The 19942-nt window shown below is 54.8% G+C and overlaps 1 protein-coding gene across 1 annotated transcript; it reads right to left on the minus strand.

The window, feature by feature from the left end:
• Nucleotides 1-2210: 2210 nt before the first annotated feature.
• On the minus strand, nt 2211-13158 carry CBX6 (chromobox 6). Its single transcript, XM_027968120.2, has 5 exons — nt 13007-13158; nt 12784-12827; nt 12559-12624; nt 12349-12415; nt 2211-7963 (listed from the first exon to the last, which is right to left on the minus strand). The coding sequence occupies exons 1-5, from the start codon at nt 13073-13075 to the stop codon at nt 6965-6967; spliced, it is 1245 nt and encodes a 414-aa protein (XP_027823921.1). The 5' UTR covers nt 13076-13158; the 3' UTR covers nt 2211-6964.
• Between the last annotated feature and the right edge of the window lie 6784 nt (nt 13159-19942).

The raw sequence follows: 19942 nt of genomic DNA on the forward strand, positions 1-19942 counted from the left end.
GACAACAGTGAATCGGCAAAGCTGTCACTCACTGCATCTCAACCCCTCCGCCTTACCTGGCTCCTGAGCTGCACCCCACGGCTGACCTTCACTCCTGGTGACGCCTAGGAATAGGGTGGGGTGATGGGAGGGGGCTGGTTGGGCACCGCCCGGTGGACGAGGCACCAGCTTGGCGGGATGCCAGGGTGCTGACTCACCTCAGGCAGGGCACGCTGGACTCCCTGAGCCCAGCTGTGTGGTCTTGCCCAAGCTTTGGCACAAACCCTCCCATCCTCCTTAAGAAGCTGCTGAGGTCACACTCATTTATCCGCAGCTAACAGGTGGACTGGGCTGCTGAGAGAAGGCCCCCAGGACTCGTGACAAGGGGCAGTCGAGATGCTAAGCCCTGAACATGATGCTTGCAAAGAGATGCTCGCCCCTCACGAGGGCAGCCCCCATGGTCTCAACCCCAGAAACGGGTAGGGGTGGGGAAGCCCCCCTCCACTGCGCCACCTGGGGGCCAAGGAATTTCTTCCATCTTTGGCCCTCTGTGATGCTGGCTCATCACCCTGGGCACTGGGGAGGGTGGGCAGGGTGCAAGAGGGTAAGGGAGAGAGCTCACAGAGGCCTGACAGGCAGCTGGTGTGCTGACTACTCAGGTTATTGCTGTTTAAGTACCGAATGGGGGTTTTTGGAGGACAGAACCCTGAACTGGGAGAGATGACAAAGTGGGAGCAGGTCCCGGAGGAGGCTAGCCCTGACTCAACCCAGGGTCCCATCTCCCCCCACCTCCCCACTCCCCTGCCCAACTTCCATTCCTAGACCATTCTCGGACAGAAACACACTCCTGTTGGACCTCGGCCAGCTGGACGAGTGGCACTGGGGCCCCATGTCGACCGCTCAGCCACTCTCAAGCCTCGCTGACGGTGCAAACAAGGGAGGAGGACCGAGCTTGGTGACAGTTAGAGGAAAAGGCGTCAGGCATGGACTCTGGGGATGAAGACCCAGCCCACCTTGAGGGACAGGAGGGCCAAGACCTCAGGCCAGGGCAGGGATGGGGGCTCAGGCAGGGCGCACTCCCTGGGTAGAGTGTGTGTGTGTGGCAGAACACACTTGGACACAACCCGGGGTAGAGTGTGTGTGTCTCGGGGGAACACTTGTGTGTGTTAGGGGGCACGTGTGTGTGTCAGGGGGTACACGTGTGTGTGTGGCCGGGGGGGTGGGGGACACTTGGGACACGATCCCAAGGGCAGTGGGCTTCCTGAAGACTCTCAGCAGGGCTGTCAGCCCCCTGAGGTGAGGTGCCAGGAGGGCACAGCAGATCACGGAGGTTTTGTCAGAGGAGCCGGGGTCAGGACAGGTGGGGTGGGGGTTCAGGGTGGGGACACCTTGGAGAGCCCAGCCTTGGGGCTTACACAATAAGGGGGTGGGGGCAGTGGGGAAGGGGAGGGCTGGAAGGCCACACCTGTTTCAGGCCTGACAAATGAGTGGCTGTGGATGGACGGAGGTGCTGCTCACAGCAGACCTGTGAGGGCTCCAGTGTCTGCAGGGGGTTGATGCTTTCGGACACCTGTGGGCGTCCGACACGGTCCTCAGTCCACTCTTCTCATTAGAGAAGGTGCACAAACACCCAGGAAACAGGTTTCTCTGAACTGAAGCAGCTTCTTGTTAACACGGGTTGTTACCGGCAAGGGAAGTACATGAGTGTGGGCGAGCTCTGGGAGATGGTGAAGGACAGGGAAGCCTGGCGTGCTGCAGTCCATGGGGTCACAGACTCGGGTACAACTTAGTGACTGAACCACCACCACCGCTGGCAAGGGTATAGCCCGTGCCCCGCACCCTAGCCTGCTCCCTCCCGGGCTCTGTGGTGACCCGCTGGCTAGGGATCCAGCCCCCAGGGGATGCCCTCTCTGCAGGTGCTGAGGACCTGGGGACTGGGCAGTGGTGGGACCCTCCCCCTCCCCACGTGCCCGCAGACCGGGTAGTCTCCAGGTTCCAAGATGTGGCACACACACCGCGTTACCTGTGCAGGGGGGACTCCCTTCAAGTTTAGCTTACTTACAGGGTGGAGGCAGGGCAGGAGAGGGGGAGCTTGGAAATGGGCTGGAGCACTGGCCCGCCACTGCTGAGGGCCAGGGCCCCCCCTCCTCGCTGCAATGGGGGAGGCACGGCCTGAGCTTTCTCGATTACAGTCCCAGCCAGAAGAAATGAGACAGACCAGGGGCTAGAGCTTAGCTTCGGAATGTGACAATTTATTTGGGGGGGGCCAAAGAGGCTTTCCGCGCCCCCTTCCTGGCATTGATACGATACTGAAGAGCAGCAGAACGAAACATACAAGACGGAAGTAGCACAGACCCCCTCCCCCGGCCCAGAAACAACCGACTCCAGAACCGAACCGGAACCCACAGCCAGTACAAGGCGCTTCTCCACCCGCGGCCCCTGGGAGAGGGGCAGGCGGCCTGGAGACCCAGCCCCACGCTGGGGTGGCGCCCCCTTCCCCGCGTCTCCCGTCTCCCGCTCACCCTACTAGTTTCCTGTCTTGAACCACTGGAGGCAAAGTTTAGCCAGCTGGGAGCTGGATGGTTGAACCACAGACAAAGGCAACAACACTTCATTTTTAAAATGAGAGAAAAGAGATAGCACCCCTCCCCAAATATAGAGCTATATATGTATATTTTATATATATAGATTCATTCGTGCACAATTCATTAAATGAGCTTTTCAAAAATTAAAAAAAATTATAAGATACATTTCTTTAGGCTTTTGCATTTTTAAATTAAAACCAACAAGAAGTCTCCATCTCTACTCCACCCAATAGCAAGGGGAGGACCCAGAACCCTTGGTTCCTTCTACTGTGGCCTCTTGCAAGGGGTCCCTCATTAGACCACCAGCCCCCCTTTGCCTAGCTGAAGCTCTGCATACAACAGGCACTCACCCACTGCTGGAGTGGGGTGCTGACTCCTTCAAGGTGGGATGGGGTGACCCCACAGGCCTGGGAGATGGGTCCCTCAGTCTCCAGCCAGCCTGCCCCCCCGATCTTGGTGTCTTGGCAACTATCAATAAGACAGGGCCAGGATGGGGGACACCCTCCCTCTCTCCTGGAGTGGTAGCCCCTAATTCTGGGCTTTCTCAATCTGAGAGGAGATGCAGACAGAAAAAAAAAAAAAAACACCTTTAAACACTTTCCTTTTTTTTTCAAAAGTGATTCCTTAAACCATACAAGCCCCCAAGAGGCTGCCTTGGGCTAGTGCATGGGAGCCTGAAAGCGGAACTGACCAGGCGGGTCCCACTGTCCGGCATGGGCCAAGTGCAAAAAAAAAAAAAAAAAAAAAACCAGAAAAGAAAAATCCCAAAACACAAAACCAACAACCACCAACAAAACCCCTAAAGACACAAAAGGCAGTGCGTCCACTTGGGTCCACCCAGAGGCTAGAAAGGCTGGTGGTGGCCCAGCTCCCCGAGCCAACAGCTTCCTCCTTTGGGCTGACCTCTCACCCAGGACTGCCTGGCTCAGGGGAAGCCCCTAGCTTTGTGGTAGCTCCAAGGCCCTGGTCCCCACCTTTCAAAGGTTGTCCCCGAAAGGCCAGAGCAGCTGGGCTCTTCATTCCAATGAAGCAGCTTTGCCTCTCAGAGGCCCAGTTTCCTGGCCTTGGAAGTAGGGTGACCCCTCCCATTCTGCCTGCCTCACTGGGCTCTGCTGGAGCCCATTTTGATCCTGACCCCTTTGCAGGGTGAGAATGAAAAGCAGCTGGGGGAGAGTAGTGGCCCCAGTGCCAGGAACCTCCACCACCACCTAATCCTCAGCAGCTGCCTGGACACCAACAGGTGAAAAGGCCATGCTTTAGGAAAAGGCCAGGCTGCTCAATACACCCATTTCACAGACAGGCAAACTGAGTATCTGGGAGGGGAATGAGACAGAGACGGGTTCCAAGTTCCTACCTCAAACCAGACACCAGACCTCATCTGTTTCCTATGACATGGGGGTGACAAGAAGGTGGCATTAAGGGGAGATGACCCCAACCAATATTGAACAAGGAAGAAGACCGGGTCTTAAGGGGTCTCTCACATACGAAAAATAAAGCCAACCAAACTGCAACTTCTGCTTGGTAATTAGGCAAACGGAAAAGCAGCAGCAGGGGAGGGAGGGCCCACGGGAGGCTGGTCTGTGCAAGTGTGGTAGGGGCTGCTGGGCCCGGCTCAGAGCCACCCTGGGAGAGAGGTAAGGAGGGCTCCGCTTGCTCTTGACCTGGTGCCCACTTGGGCCCCCAGGGGAGCTGCCCGCCTGGGAGACAGCCATGCGCATGCGTGCCTCTGCTGGGGCAGGGCTGCACAGCTGGGGGTCAAGGGCAGCGACTCGCCTATGGAAAGAGATGACAGGGTGGGCACACCCTCTCCCTAGGGTTACCCCCAACCCACCAGGATCACCACCGAAGGCTCTCCCAGAGTCCATAGCTCCTGTCTTCCTGACACCCGCAGCAACCCCCACCTGGCCAGGGAAGCTTGGGGGTGTCAGGGTCACTGGGGCAATGGGGAGGGAGATGCCCCCATGGGGTGGCGGTGGAGGAACCAGATGGACCAACAGGCTGGCAAAGGAATGAAGAGGGGCAAGGAACCCAACTGTACCCACTCACCAGCCTTCCTGGAGAGTCACCAGCGCTGGGTCCCGGCAACAAAGGAACTCCTGCTGACATCTGCCTCCCCCAATCTCAGCTCTACCTGCTTGGCCCCTGCAGCTCTGGCAAGTTCCTTTGGGAACAGGGGTCATCCTTCTGTCTGAGCTGGGACAGGAGTGGAACCTGGGCCGAGCACAGGAGGGAGGGATTGCCTTGCCTCGGGCCAAGGAAGGGGGGCTGTCGCCGTGCCCAGGGTGGGGGCGCCCTCCCAGCTGGGCCCAGGCCTCTGCCCACGTTCCTGACATTGCCGCCTCAGCTGTGCAATCGCTGCGTTACTAGCTTTTCTTTAAATATCTTTCTCCCCACCCTCCCCAACCCCATAGGAATCCCACAATATTTTTTTCTATTTCTTTTCCCCCCTCTTTTTTTTTTCTTTTTTTTCTGTTTTTTGCAAAACTAATTCTTTCACTTTCCTGTCATAAAATCACCTCTGAAAACACAACTTCTTTACAAAAAAGGTCACGAATGACACGGACTCTCAGGAAAACACATTTCTATGGTCTCTGGAAACCCCTGTAACTGGCACCCAGGTGGACACGCACCTGGGGTGGGGGGGTCGGTGGGTGGGGGGAATCCCCTCTAAGGACAGAGGAGAAATACCAGCCCTTATTTGGGGCAAAGCCAATTGGCACTTGGACGGCCACGGAGCCAACAGAAGGGCAGGGTGGGGAGGGTCAGGAGCTCCAGACACCCAAACCCTGTGGCCACCCTCGTTCTGTCAGTGTTTTGGGGAGGGTCAGGGGACCCTGCCACAATCTCTGGCAGGGAGAGTCGGAAGACAGAGTCCTCCCCATGCTTAGGACCAAGGCGTTTGTTACCCACCCGGAATTCCCTTTCTTCGTCCTCCTTCTGACATCACGGGTTCTAAGCTGACACACCAGGAAGCCACCTCGAGCCACCAGTAAGGACTCCCACTCGTGGCAGACAGCCCAAGCAGTGCCCCAGGGCTGGCCAGCGGGGTTGCGTTCCCTGTGCCCCAGACCCCGGGTCCTGCACACGCCCGCCCTCCTGAAGGACACTGGGCCCCCTGGTCTATCCCCTGCTTTGGCCAGTCTGCCCCCCCAGCACCTGGCCTAAAACCGGGGTTTTGGTCTCTGCCACTGGCATGGACAACTCATGCTCCCAGGCCGCAGCAGCAAACGAAGCTGCCTAGAGCAGTGGAGGCCGCCTGCTGCTTGGAGAAGGCTGGGCTGTGACAAAGCCTGGGCGATCACAAGCAAGAGAGAAGGGGCGGAGAGGGGAGAAGCCGGAGACCCTAAGAACGGTGTCCAGGCTTCCTCCTCCCCGCCAACAGCCAGCTTGGGACGGGGGTCTGTCTCCCCTCGGCCTCAGTCCCCATCATGCCAGGGCCGACCACCCCAAAGAGAAGGGCGGGGGCCGGGCGCCCCGCCCCTGCACACGCGCACCGGGAAGCTCGGCCTCCGCAGCAAACTCCTCGGACCTGGATCAGGTCCCAGGCCCGGCTGATGGCCAGGGAGGGTCCGGGGCCCCACGCAGATACGGATACGCGCGGAAGCGCCTGGGGCGGCAGGCGCATGCGCAGCCGATAGTCCGCGCCGCAGGTTCTTGTAGCACCTTTGGTTGAAACTGAGGGACCTTTAGATGCCGGGAGGCCATGGCAAGCGAGGTGCGTGCCAGCCCCTCCCACCTTCAAGAGAGAAATTAGGAAAGAGATGGGTGGGCGGGCCCACAGGGACCCGCTTGGGTGGTCCAAACGTGAGCCCAGCTCCTGCAGCCCTCGCAGGGGAGGGGGGAAGGGGAGGAGCGGGCCACAGCCGCCTTCACCTCCACCTCCGTCCTGGCTTCCCCATCCCTGCCCCTCCTTCCCGGGTTATCGGGAGGAAGGAAAGGGACGGTGCCCATGCTGGGATGGGGTCCCCTAAGGAGCCCCGCAGCTGCCGGGGGTTAGCACCGAGAAATCAGATGCTGTGCGCGAGAGCTGGAAGCAAGCTAGGGAGAGACAGGGCGGGATGTGGGGAGGGCAGCTGAACCCCAGGTTCTGGAACTCCCCAGGAGCCACCCAGCAGGCCCCACTGTGCGTGGGCAAGGAAGGTGCCAAGAGATAAGAGGGAGGACTTCCCGGTGCCCTCGCCCCCACCCCAGCCCCACCCCGTTCCAGGCCTGTCCCTCCCACTGGGCTTCAGGGGGTCTCCAACTGCCCAGCCCCATCCCGGGGTCAACACCGAGCCTTTTGAAACAAGCAAAGCACAGGCGGGGTTGTCTGAGGGCAGGGAGTGCGGGGGGCGGGAGCAAGAGTAGGACTTCGGGCAGGAGGGTGCCCCCCAGCAACCCCTCCTTGGTGGAGCCGCCCCTTACTTGCTCGCCCCGCCGCTGCCACCCCCTGCTGCGGCGCCTGCTACTCCAGCAGCCACCTTCTCGAAATCCTCCGGGTTGCAGAATTCCTTGATAGTGACCGTGAGGAGGTTGCTGGTGACGTCGGTGACGACCACGTTGGAGCAGGGTGACATCTCAGGGCGCCAGTCCCCCGCCTCGGGCTCGGAGGCGGCGCCGGCCGGCTCAGGGACAGCGGGAAGGGCCTGGCTGGCAGCTGCAGGGACCTCGGGAGGCGCCCGCTTGCTGGCGGCCGCCGCCTCGGGCGGGAGGGACAGGTCAAGCACCTCGGGCTCCCGCCAGTCGGGGGCCGACGGGCTCGTGGTCTCCGGGAGCAGCTTGGGGGGCGCGTCCTCCGGCTCGGAGGAGTGCGGGGCGGGCGAGGGGCAGCTGGAAGAGCTGGAGCTGCGGGCGTCGTAGGGGGCACTGGGGGGCGCCAGGAGCAGCCCCTGGCCGGGGGAGGTGGCGATGTCGGTCTTGCCGGCAGGCGGGGGCTGCAGAGGGCCGGGCGGGGGCTTGTTGTACAGCGCGAACGTGCCGAACTTCATGTGGCGGACCTGCGTACGCAGGATGCTCTCGCTGAACTTCTTGCTCTTGCCGATGACGCGGTTCCGGGACGGGACTTTGGGGCGGGCCAGAGCCCCAGTCCCCTGCCCGGCGCCACCGGCGCCCGGGCCCTTGTCGATCACCTTCAGGTTCAGGATAATGCGGTTCCGCTTTGGCTCCCGCGGCTTGACCTTGCGATTGATGATGCGCACCGTCTCGGAGAAGGGGGAGATGGGGGGGCGAAGGCCGGGGCTGCCCCCCTGGGGGTCTGGGCGGGGCAGGGGGCGGCGGGACATGCGGTGGCAGCGGCGGATGTCCTTCTTGAGCCGGTGCACCGCAGCGCTGGAATGCAGCTTGGGTGAGGAGGCGCTGGCGCTCGGCTTGACCGAGAAATGCACGTCGCTGATGCGGAGGGCCTCCGCCTGGGCCCGCGCCTGCGAGACAGAGGGCGGCAGGTGGCTGAGGGCTCGGGCTGCCCGCTGACCTCTGACATCCCCTGCCTCAGTCACCCACGAGTACTGGCTCAAGAAACTATCCTGAGCCTGAGCGATAAAAAGAAACAGGTTCAGACAAGTGATGCAAAGTGCAGAAGGCTGGCGAGCAAGGCAGACTCTCATCCAGGCCCAAACTGCAAGGCTTGACTTTCCCAAGTCGGCTGTGGGCCAGAGGGACAGACTAGTCACTCGCTGTCCTTGCTGACACACAGAAGTGGAACTGCCAGGACGTTGCATGGAAAGAAGCCCCGGACCACTTCAGCCCTATTAAGATCCCGGCCCAGCCTGGCACTCCTCCATGGACTAATTCTTGGTGACCGAAAGCAAAGGGTGACCTCTCCCTGCTCCACCTTGCGCCCCAGCCCAATGGATCTATCCGTAGATGCCCTGAGCTCTTTCTCTGCCTCTGAACAAGCTGTACCTCCAGCTCAGTCTTGCCTCCTCAACTCTGGGGGAAGACCTCTGGCCCCTCCTCTTCGCTCCCAGCCCCTGGCACTTCCCCTCCTGGGTCTGATTCATCAGTCTGCCCAGGGTCTGGCTCCGGGCCTGGGTCTGAGCAAACTGGTGCCAATGGATTTCAAAGCCAGCACCTAAAACCTCCTTGGCATTGGTTTGGTGGGGATGGGCTAAGAGGTGGGATGGACCTCGCCACAGTCTATGCCAAGATGGCCTGGGGGCAGGATGGCTGGGCAGAAGTCTGTTTGGAGCAAGGGATATTTACTGTACCAGGCTCCTGAGCCCAGCTGCACACAGTCCCAGGTGTGAAATGTGTAAAGCCCCAGGACTCTGCAGCAGCTCACCTGCTACCTCAGGGAAGGTACGGGATGTGTGTGGCAGGGCCCTCAGAGACCCCAGGTCCAGGGCAAGAGACTCACAAAGTTAGGTAAGCCAACCTCCGGGGGCCAATCCTTCCCTCACTAAGAAAGTGCTAATGAGTCACCTGCCAGCTGCTTGGGGCTACATCTGCGACTATACACAGCTTCTACGTCCAGGGGGCAGCACTCCAAGGAAAAGACAGGTAACAGGCAATTAGGGTACAGGCTGATTCAACGCAAGGAAGAAAGTACAGGTTCCAGAGGAGCACAGATTAGGTCCCTGTCTTAGAGGATGAAGCATCAGTAGGAAAACAAACAAAAAACACCCTTGACTTTCCTGAGCTATGCCCCAAGCATCTGTGGAGGCCCAGGTGGCCTGCTGAAGGGGTACTGCTAAGACCAATGGTGGAGGCAGAGAGAGCCCAGGGAACTGAAAGCCATGGCTGGACAGAGGGTAGAGACGGATGACCAGTCTGGGTTCTGTAGAGACACCCTGGCTCCTGGTCGGGGAGACTGTTAGGCAGTGACTGTCTCCAGCCAAGAGAGCTGGGGTGGCTGAGAGGAAGGGCATATTCCCACGGGCCAGTCTCTGGGCTCCCCGAGAGTGTGATCTGTGGTTAGGGGTCTCTCCACCACCCATCCCCATGGTGCTGGATGCTTAACCAGAACCCCAGAGGTAGCCTGGTAGACAAGACTAGAGTGTATTTGACCACAAGCCCCAGAAGAGGTTATTTGGACTTAAATGCTGAGTAAGTGAGGATGTCATTCAGAACGTGGGAGAGGCACACGTCCTCCAAGTTCGGTCTCAAGTCTCCTGGGGTGGCTTAGTTAACAATCCCTCCAGCCACTAGGTGGCAGCATATGCGGGCCTGACCTCCCTGCGCCAGCACTGCCAGCTCCTCCAGCTCAGAGCCAGTGGAGCCAGGGACTGGTTCCCTCGTACCCCTTCCCAGACAAAGGCAGGGGAAAGCCAGCCTTCCTTGGCATGGCGGTAAGGGCTTTTTGCAGCTTCATCCCCAAGGGAGCTTAGGGGATTCCCCACTCTTTCCAATACCCGGGGGTTAGCCTTTATTCCCCCTGAACGCTGCTGGGGCTCCAGGACCTCTGTACTACGGTTCTGCCGGAGTCCAGCAGGGATGCATGGTCCCTGGGGACTGGTGAAGGGTGTAGGCAAGGCAAACGTCAAATCCAGGATTAAACTCCGGCTTGGTGGGACTCCTGGGACCATGAGATAGTATATGTTACCTGCTCAGCAAAACGTCTGGCACACAGCAATCACTAGAGAAATGCTAGACTTATCTATCCAAGCGGTGGTGCTTTCGAGAGTAACCTTTTTCTAATGTATGGCTTCCAACCTTTCTACAAAAAATTTTACTTTGTAATTTCTAAATGTTTTTTCAAAGGGGGTTAGTTTACGCTCCTCCTCCTCTCCCCTCCCCAGGTTGAGAATTCTTTGAAGGTGAGACCTGGGTCTGCCTGTGAATTAAAAATGGTAACCACACCCAATGCATTTATTGCACTCTGACTGGGTGACAGGCACAGCTCCCAGGGCTTGGCATGTACGACATCTAGATAACGTGGAAGATAAAGCCCTGGACTCTACCACTCCTTCTCTGTGATCACAAGCAAGTTATTTAACCTCTCTAGTCTCAAGTTTTTCTATGTATAAAATGGGGATTATGCAACCTACCTCATGGGCTCCTGTTCTCTTCAGAGTAGTTCCCCCGCAGAAAGTGAGTGCTACCTGAGTGTGATTTGTTTACTACACACACTGCCTCTTGGGTTCAGACCAAGCTGATCTCCATCACCCCTTGCAAATCTCTCTCTCATGCTGAGTATCTATTTCATCTCATCTCCAAATCAAGGTCCTCTCATCTGCCTCTCTGTCCCCTGCCCCACCAACTCTGCAGCCTTCATAGTTTCCAGTGTGTGTCCATCTTTTCTCCTTAACCTGGTGTGTACTCCCTGAGGGACAGGATTAAAAAAAGGAGACATGATAAAGCTAGGAAGCTGGGTGATGGGAGCTCAGGTAAAATCACCTCCCTTCCCTGGGCCTTGATTTTCTCATCTGCAAAAGAGGGATACCATTCCCTACTTCGTAGTGGGGTTTTGAGCAATCGAGAGGAGATAATCCATGTGGGGGCTCAACACTATGAGGCCCACAGCCAGAACTACAGCTATTTAAAAAAGAAAAGCGTTCTGAATCAATGCTCATGGCCATTACCCACTTCCCCGCTAGAGGGCACTCCAGCTGCACTGTGAGAGGCTGTCACACAGCCCACGGGCCTCCAGACGCTCTGCCCCATCCCTCCGAAAAAGAAACATCAAGGGTTAAGATTGCTCCAGGGATCTCCTAAGATGTGTGTAATTTAGAGACAAGGGTCACAGAAGGATGTAATTCTGGAAACCATTATTTCTTTCACTTCTGCTTTAAGTCCGAGGCAAACTTTATACACACGTACAGTCCTTTTGAGGGAAGTGGGGGGCTGGAGAGTCCACCAACTGGGCTTTGAGCCTTTTGGACAGATTGGAGATTCTGAGGCCCTGCCACTCTGCACAGCCTTTTTTTCTGCAGAGTCCGTCTGCCCTGCCCATGCCAACTGCCACAAAGTCACAGGGTGTCAGGGTGGGATGGGGCCTTGAGAAAACCTTAGCACTAGAGGGGAGACAGTGCTTGCCCATGGAGACTGCCTGCAGCCTTGCCTGCCACCTTGGGTCATCTCGACTTCCCTTTCCCAGACTCTGTTCTTCCTCATTAAAAAATAAATAAATAAACACCAAAAACCTCTAAGATGGCTTCCTCTGGAGCTAAGTCTCCCTCCCTTGCCAAGGCCAACGTGCCATGCTTTTACTCTCTCCCCCTCCATCCTCATTAGAACCTCCAGACACAGCCAGAAGTGGGGATAACTGAAAACCAGTAGCCCAGCCTGGGTGATAAAACTCAAAGTGAAGTGACTTAAGGTCAAATTTAAGTTCGATCCTCCTGTCGGAAGGGAAGGCATGCAGAATAAATCCTGAGAAGAGGCAAGCTGGAGACACGGAGGCAGCCTCCCACCCCAAAAGCCTCTCCCTGTTCCGCACCATGAGGGAGATCACGTTCACTCCTGCTCTGGACATGAATTCCAGGTAGAGCCCCACCAGCTCAAGGGTGGGGGAGAGCAGAGCTCTCAAGTGCAGAGGCCACCTCCCTGCCACCCCCGCAGGTGGATGGCCCCCACCTGCCTCATCCACCCTCTTCCTGCGGGCCTCCCCAGACCCTGGTTTTGTGAGCAAGGCTCATCCTCCCTCCGCGTCCCCATTCCCAGGCCCCTCTTGCTGAGAAGCCAGAGCTGGCCAGGGCCGCCTGCCAGGGGCTCGTCGGGGTCTCACAACCACCCCCTGCCCAGCAGGGGCCCCCTCTCGAAAGGCCCGCCCGCAAGGGCGGCCGCGGATCTGTCCCTCCCCTGCAGGCCCCGTGTTGCGCCCGGGCTAGGGGCCCGAGAGGGGGCTGTTGGGGCTGGGCCAGGTTACCTTCAGGAGGAAAGTTTTGGGTTTGGGTCCCCTCTTCTTGGGTCCATACAGCTCACGCTCCCGCTCCCTGCGGCAGAGAAACACCCGAGGTTAAAAATGAGCCCCTTCCCGGGCCCCACTCCGCGCTGCCTTCCCTGGCCCTCCCGCTTCCCCGCGCTGCGCCCCAGCCGAGCCTCGGCCCCGCCGCCCCTGCCAGCTTCCCAAACTCACTTCTGTTCGAAGGCTGCAATGAGCCGCGAGTCTAGGATGTTCTCTTCGGGCTCCCAAGTGCTGTACCTGCCGAGTTACACATGCACAAAATAAAAAACAAAACAAGAGAAGCAGAGGCACATGCGAGGGAGCAAATGTGCGCACCCCCCAAGGTAAAAAAAAAAAAAAGGCCCCGATGTCCGCTGCTTCCCTTCCCCCCTCGCTCCTGGATCCCGTGACACTCACTTGATGGCCCACCCCTTCCATTTCACCAGGTACTCGATGCGTCCCTGAAAAAGAGAAGGAAAAAAAGGGGAGAGTGGGGGTGGGGAAGATGCGGGGACGCGAGGAGGCGACGGCGCGGGGGTGGGCGAGAGAGCCCAGGTTAGCGGGACCGCTTCGCCTAGCTGGCCCACAGACTCGGGCCTCGGCTGCGGGGCGAAGCGTCCCGCCCTGGGAGGCGGCTCACCTTTCGGATCCGCCGTTTGATGATAGATTCGGCCGCGAAGACCCGCTCGCCCACTGCAGACAGCTCCATCTTGCTCAGCGGCACCCACAGCCCATAATACTCCCTGCTCCCGCGGCCGGTGCTGCACCGCTCGCGCACGCGCCGCAGCGCTCAGGCTCGGCGGGCGGGCGCGCGGCAGGGCGCGCGCTCGCGTTCCAGCTGCGGGCCGTCACGTGACCCTCCGGGCTGGTGCGCCGTTGCCAGGACCTCCTCCTCCCCCGGGGCGGTTGCTAGGGAAAGTGAGCGCACGCGGGGCCGGGGCGCGCGCTGGCTCTTAAAGGGGCCTAGCCTGGCTCGGGGAGCCGCGGCCCCGAAGCCCGGGAAGGAGATGCTTGGCCTACGGGAAGCCTGGTTGTGGACAGTGCAATCTTACAAACACTTTCTCATTCTCCCCTCCATCTTCCTGGCCCCGGACCGCTGACTATCTCTCCCTCTTAACCCTCCCTTACAAGTCACTCCTGGGCCCTGGGCGGTGAAGGGGGGTGGAATTTCTACAGCCGCTGCTCAGCTTCCCAGCAGAAGTTTGCAAACAGTTAAATATGATACAGCAGAAATGCATTTGCTGTTGCCTTGCCAGGCCCTGCGGGAATTTCTTTAAAACACTGCTCCCCCCGCCCTTATCCATTATTTATGTATTCGTGGGAGTGTGGTTTTGTAACCAGTTCAGATGAATTAAAACAAAAACGCCACCGCAGGAAAGGGTGGGGGGAGACGGTGAATGGGGCCGAGGAAGGTCGGGGTGATCCCTTGGATTTGTTTTCGGCCGGGGTCTTGGGCGGGCACCTGCCTTCACCAGGAGGGAGGTCGGGTGAAGACGCAGCGAGCAAGATGTGGCGGTGGTTGGGGGTAGGGGGGCGGTCCAGGGAGGAGAGGCCGCGGGGTGACTACAGGCTTCCTACATACCAGATTGGGCCCGAAGCAGGTCATCCTTGGGTCACTCGGCAAAAGCCGCCCTCGCGGTCAGGTCTCTGTTTTCTGATTCCCAGGCCCCCTGGCCGCGTCATCCTTCTGCCGCCTACAGTTCCTCTAATGGTTCCGCCATTGCTAACGGGGAGACCACAGCCCAGCTTCCTATTTGGGGAGGGAGAGGGAGACTTCAGCTGTCCTGGAGAGGGCACAGAGTACCCCTGCCACACAAACCGCGCCATTTCATTTTATTTTGAATTATTTAAACTTTATTTTTTAAAAAGAACACCAACAGCCTTGTTCTTGCAATTTTTTTTTAAGTAAGAAAAGAAACTGTCTATAATATCCATCCAACCGTTAACCTCTTCACGGATCTTCTTCGAGACTCTGTCCTATGCCTAATAAACACACGTACCTATGCTCCTTTGTACGTTATATATATATGTAGTAAATGGCAACCCACTCCAGTATTCTTGCCTGGAGAATCCCATGGACAGAGGAGCTTGGTAGGCTACAGTCCACGGGGTCACAAAGACTGAGGACTTCACTTTCACTTTCATAGACGTGTATTTAAATATTTTCTTTTCAGCAGAATGGGATCTCATTGTTCACACTAGCTGGAATCCACTTTTCTCCCTAAATGATATAAAGTGGACCGTTTTTGGTGTCACTGAGTACAAATTTCCCAGTCGTTTGTCTGTGGCGGAGAGACGGAGGTGGAGAGGGCTGGGGATGTGGTTCCGATCAGGGCTGTCTCTTGCTTTCATTATTGCTTTGTTGCAGAAGGAGATTTTTACATGTCCTGTGGTACAACCCCAATTCTTGTGGTTTCAAGTCAACCACGTCAAAATTTCTCTTTCTCATCCCTACCAGCCTGCTAATTTGTCCAGTTATTACCTTGGGCGAGATCCCCCTCCCCTCTTAAAGTCCACGTGCTCTTAAGAAATAGCTATTTTCTGTCCAGCCCAAAGTGGGCTTCTGTGTGAGTATAGCATTGCCCTCCTGGGGGTGGTGGAGGTGGTTGGACAGGTGAGCTATGTGGATATGAGTGTGTGTGTGTTCTCAGGGTGCAGAACACAGACAGCTGGATGAAGATGGTAAGCATTAACCCATTTGTTGGTTCTTTCAGCAGCTCTTGTGAGTCCTTTTTCAGGCTTTGTGTTCAACTGTCAGAAACTAAGGTGCCCAGGCCTGAGGAGCTCTGAGGTGAGAAAGGCATCTGCTAGGCATGCTGGAATAAAGATGTATTCATTTTTTATGGCTGCGATAACATTACAGCAGTGATGTAACATTACAGGCCAGTGGTTTGAAATAACAAATGTTTCATCTTACAGTTCTGGAGGTCAGAAGGCCCAGATCGGTGTGTTTGGGCTCTAGGGAGAGAATCCATTCCTTGCTTCTTCCAGCTTCTAGAAGCTACTGGCATTCCTTGGCTCAGTCTAATATTTACTTTTGCCTTCCCTTGACTGACTGACCACCTCCTTCTAATAAGGACCTTTGTGATGACATCGGGCCCACCCAAATGATTGAAGACAATCTTCCCATCTTGACATATCTTACCTTAATTGTATCTGCTGAGTCCCTTTCACCATAGAGTTACATATTATGTAAAGAATATAAAGTATCATGTTCATAGGTTCTGGGGACATATTTGGTGGGTGGGGCCTTATTCAATTTACTACAAAAGGTATGTTTAAGATGCCCTGGGAGTCTAGATATATTAGTCAAGTCTCACCAGAGAAACAGAACCAATAGCATGTATATAGAGATACATAAGAAGACTTCCCTGGTGGCTCAGAAGGTAAAGTGTCTGCCTACCTGGGGTCGCAAAGAGTCGGACACGACTGAGAGACTTCACACTCATTCAGAGATACGTAAGAGGAGATTTCTTATAGGAATTGGCTTTATGATTATGGAAACCCAAGAAGTCTGCTGTCTGCAAACAGAAGAAACAGGAAAGCCAGTAGTGAAAGGCCTGAGAACCAGGGGGCTGCTGGGATAAGTCCCCAAGTCTGAGGGTCTGAGAATTAGGAACTCTAATGTCTGAGGGCAGGAGAAGATTGATGTCCCAGCTCAAAAGAAAGGGAATTGGCCATTCCTCCATCTTTTGGTTTTATTTGGTTCCTCCATGGATACTGTTATCACTTTGCCAACAAAGGTTCATATAATCAAAGCTGTGGTTTTCCTGGTAGTCATGTACGGATGTGAGAGTTGGACCATAAAACAGGTTGAGCGCTGAAGAATTGATGCTTCTGAACTGTGGTGTTGGAGAAGACTCTTGAGAGTCCCTTGGACTGCAAGGAGATCAAACCAGTCCATCCTAAAGGTAATCAACCCTGAATATTTATTGAAAGGCCCGAACTGAATCTCCAATACTTTGGCCACCTGATGCAAAGAGCTGACTCATTGGAAAAGACCCTGATGCTGGGAAAGACTGAGGGCAGGAGGAGAAGGGGATGACAGAGGATGAGATGGTTGGATGGCATCATGGACTCAATGGGCATGAGTTTGAGCAAACTCTGGGAGATAGTGAAGGACAGGGCAGCCTGGTGTGCTGCAGTTCATGCGTGGGATTGCACAGAGTCAGACACAACTGAGTTACTAAACAAGAACAACAGTGAATACCATAGTGCCCTGCTACATCGGTAAGAGTGGACTTCTTTACTTGGCATACTGAATCTAATGCAGACAAGTGAATGATAATGTTTACCAGCTATTTGGGCATCCCATAGCCCAGGCAGGCTGACCTATAAAATGAAACATCTTGCTAGATAAGGGAGCGTCCCACTGCCTGGAGGAAGGGAGGCTAGGAAGTCTCAGAGGTGGGGACATTTAATGTGGGATCTGAAAGACGAAGAGGCATTGCCTGCTGGTGAAGAATGAGAAAGGCATCTCAGGTCAGTGGAGCAGGAGCTTCTGTGAGAGAAAGTCCTTCCCACCTCTTCCACAGTCTGACACCTTAGTTCAGTTCAGTTGAGTTGCTCAGTCGTGTCTGACTCTTTGCGACCCCATGAACCACATCACGCCAGGCCTCCCTGTCCATCGCTGACTCCTGGAGTCCACTCAAGCCCATGTCCATTGAGTTGGTGATGCCATCCAACCATCTCATCCTCTGTCATCCCCTTCTCCTCCTGCCCTCAATCTTTCCCAGCATCAGGGTCTTTTCAAATGAGTCAGCTCTTTGCATCAGGTGGCCAAAGTATAGGAGTTTCAGCTTCAACATCAGTCCTTCCAATGAACACCCAGGACTGATCTCCTTTAGGATGGACTGGTTTGATCTCCTTGCAGTCTGAGGGACTCTCAAGAGTCTTCTCCAACACCACAGTTCAAAAGCATCAATTCTTTGGCGCTCAGCTTTCTTGACAGTCCAACTCTCACATCCATACATGACCACTGGAAAAACCATAGCCTTGACTAGGCAGACCTTTGTTGGCAAAGCAATGTCTCTGCTTTTTAATATGCTGTCTAGGTTGGTCATAACTTTCCTTCCAAGGAGTAAGCGTCTTTTAATTTCATGGCTGCAGTCACCATCTGCAGTGATTTTGGAGCCCAGAAAAATAAAGACAGCCACTGTTTCCACTGTTTCCCCATCTATTTGCCATGAAGTGATGGGACTGGATGCGATGATCTTAGTTTTCCAAATATTGAGCTTTAAGCCAACTTTTTCACTCTCCTCTTTCACTTTCATCAAGAGGCCCTTTAGTTCTTCTTCGCTTTCTGCCATAAGAGTGGTGTCATCTGCATATCTGAGGTTATTGATATTTCTCCCAGCAATTTTGATTCCAGCTTGTGCTTCCTCCAGCCCAGTGTTTCTCATGATGTACTCTGCATATAAAGTGTTCAATAAATATTTCTGGGACACATGAGTGGGCCATTAAAGAGATTTTTAAGAGTAAGTTTGACCCTATAACATATGTGTGAATTCAGACCCAGCAAACACTCTCTGTTTGGACCCTTCCCTCCCCATGTTGAACTCAGGGAATGCAAAGATGGAAGAGCTGGGATTTCTAGGAACTAGAAACTAGTTCTAGTTCTCTTCCCTGGTGGCTCAGAGGTTAAAGCATCTGCCTCCAATGCCAGATACCCGGGTTCGATCCCTGGGTCGGGAAGATCCCCTGGAGAAGGAAATGGTAACCCACTCCAGTATTCTTGCCTGGAGAATCCCATGGATGGAGGAGCCTGGTAGTCCACGGGGTTGCAAAGAGTCGGACATGACTGAGGGACTTCACTCACTCAGAAACTAGTTCTAGTTCTAACTAGAACTCCAGGAACTAAGATGCACGGAGGGATGAAGGTGTAAACAGATGTGATCTGTGCCAACTTTTAGTTGTCAACTTCTCTTGAGCTTCAGTTTTTTTCATGCCTATCTTGTAGGGCTTCCCAGGTAGCTCAGTGGTAAAGAAGCCACCTACAATGCAGGAGACGCAGGAGACATGGGTTTGATCCCTGGGTCAGAAGGATGCCCTGGAGGAAGAAACGGCAACCCACTCTACTATTCTTGCCTAGAAAATCCCATGGACAGAGGAGCCAGGTGGGCTACAGTCCACAGGGTCACAAAGGGTTGGACACGACTGAGCGACTGAAAACACACTGATAAGTAAGCACATCCTGTAGTTTTATTATGAGGATAATGAGATAACACAAATATGGCAACTGGAACTCTGTTGGGCACATGATATATGTGTGACAGTGGAGATTTATATATGTATATGCTCCAGTCTGATTTCGGTGTTGACCATGTGGTGATGTCCAAGACTCTGGTGAAGAGTCTTCTCTTGTGTTGTTGGAAGAGGGTGTTTGCTATGACCAGTGCGTTCTCTTGGCAAAATTCTATTAGCCTTTGCCCTGCTTCATTCCGTATTCCAAGGCCAAATTTACCTGTTACCCCAGGTGTTTCTTGACTTCCTACTTTTGCATTCCAGTTCCCTATAATGAAAAGGACATCTTTTTTGGGTGTTAGTTCTAAAAGGTCTTGTAGGTCTTCATAGAACCATTCAACTTCAGCTTCTTCAGGATTACTGGTTGGGGCATAGACTGGATTACAGTGATATTGAATGGTTTGCCTTGGAAACGAACAGAGATCATTTTGTCCTTTTTGAGATTGTATCCAAGTACTGCATTTCGGACTCTTGTTGACCATGATGAGTACTCCATTTCTTCTAAGGGATTCCTGCCCACAGTAGTAGATATAATGGTCATCTGAGTTAAATTCACCCATTCCAGTCCATTTTAGTTCACTGATTCCCAGAATGTTGACGTTCACTCTTGCCATCTCCTGTTTGACTACTTCCAGTTTGCCTGGATTCATGGACCTAACATTCCAGGTTCCTATGTAATATTGCTCTTTACAGCCTAGGACCTTGCTTCTATTACCAGTCACATCCACAACTGGGTATTGTTTTTGCTGCGGCTCCATCCCTTCATTCTTTCTGGAGTTATTTCTCCACTGATCTCCAGTAGCAATTCGGGCACCTACCGACCTGGGGAGTTCCTCTTTCAGTATCCTATCATTTTGCCTTTTCATACCGTTCATGGGGTATTTTTGGGGGCTCCAGAATCACTGCAGATGGTGATCGCAGCCATGAAATTAAAAGACGCTTACTCCTTGGAAGAAAAGTTATGACCAACCTAGATAGCATATTCAAAAGCAGAGACATTACTTTGCCAACAAAGGTCCGTCTAGTCAAGGCTATGGTTTTTCCAGTGGTCATGTATGGATGTGAGAATTGGACTGTGAAGAAAGCTGAGCGCCAAAGAATTGATGCTTTTGAACTGTGGTGTTGGAGAAGACTCTTGAGAGTCCCTTGGACTGCAAGGAGATCCAACCAGTCCATCCTGAAGGAGATCAGCCCTGGGATTTTTTTTGGAAGGAATGATGCTAAAGCTGAAACTCCAGTACTTTGGCCACCTCATGCAAAGACCTGACTCATTGGAAAAGACTCTGATGCTGGGAGGGATTGGGGGCAGGAGGAGAAGGGGATGACCGAGGAT

This window comes from Ovis aries, chromosome 3 (assembly GCF_016772045.2).
Source record: "Ovis aries strain OAR_USU_Benz2616 breed Rambouillet chromosome 3, ARS-UI_Ramb_v3.0, whole genome shotgun sequence".
Taxonomy (NCBI): domain Eukaryota; kingdom Metazoa; phylum Chordata; class Mammalia; order Artiodactyla; family Bovidae; genus Ovis; species Ovis aries.

What these genes read in the sequence shown, in the direction of transcription:
- CBX6 (XM_027968120.2), bottom strand. Translation starts at nt 13,075, where the DNA reads ATGGAGCTGTCTGCAGTGGGCGAGCGGGTCTTCGCGGCCGAATCTATC. An exon ending in TCAAACGGCGGATCCGAAAG is followed by an intron (nt 12,828 to 13,006) that starts GTGAGCCGCCTC and finishes TCTCTTTTTCAG; the next exon opens with GGACGCATCGAGTACCTGGT. An exon ending in ATTGCAGCCTTCGAACAGAA is followed by an intron (nt 12,416 to 12,558) that starts GTGAGTTTGGGA and finishes TCTCTGCCGCAG; the next exon opens with GGAGCGGGAGCGTGAGCTGT.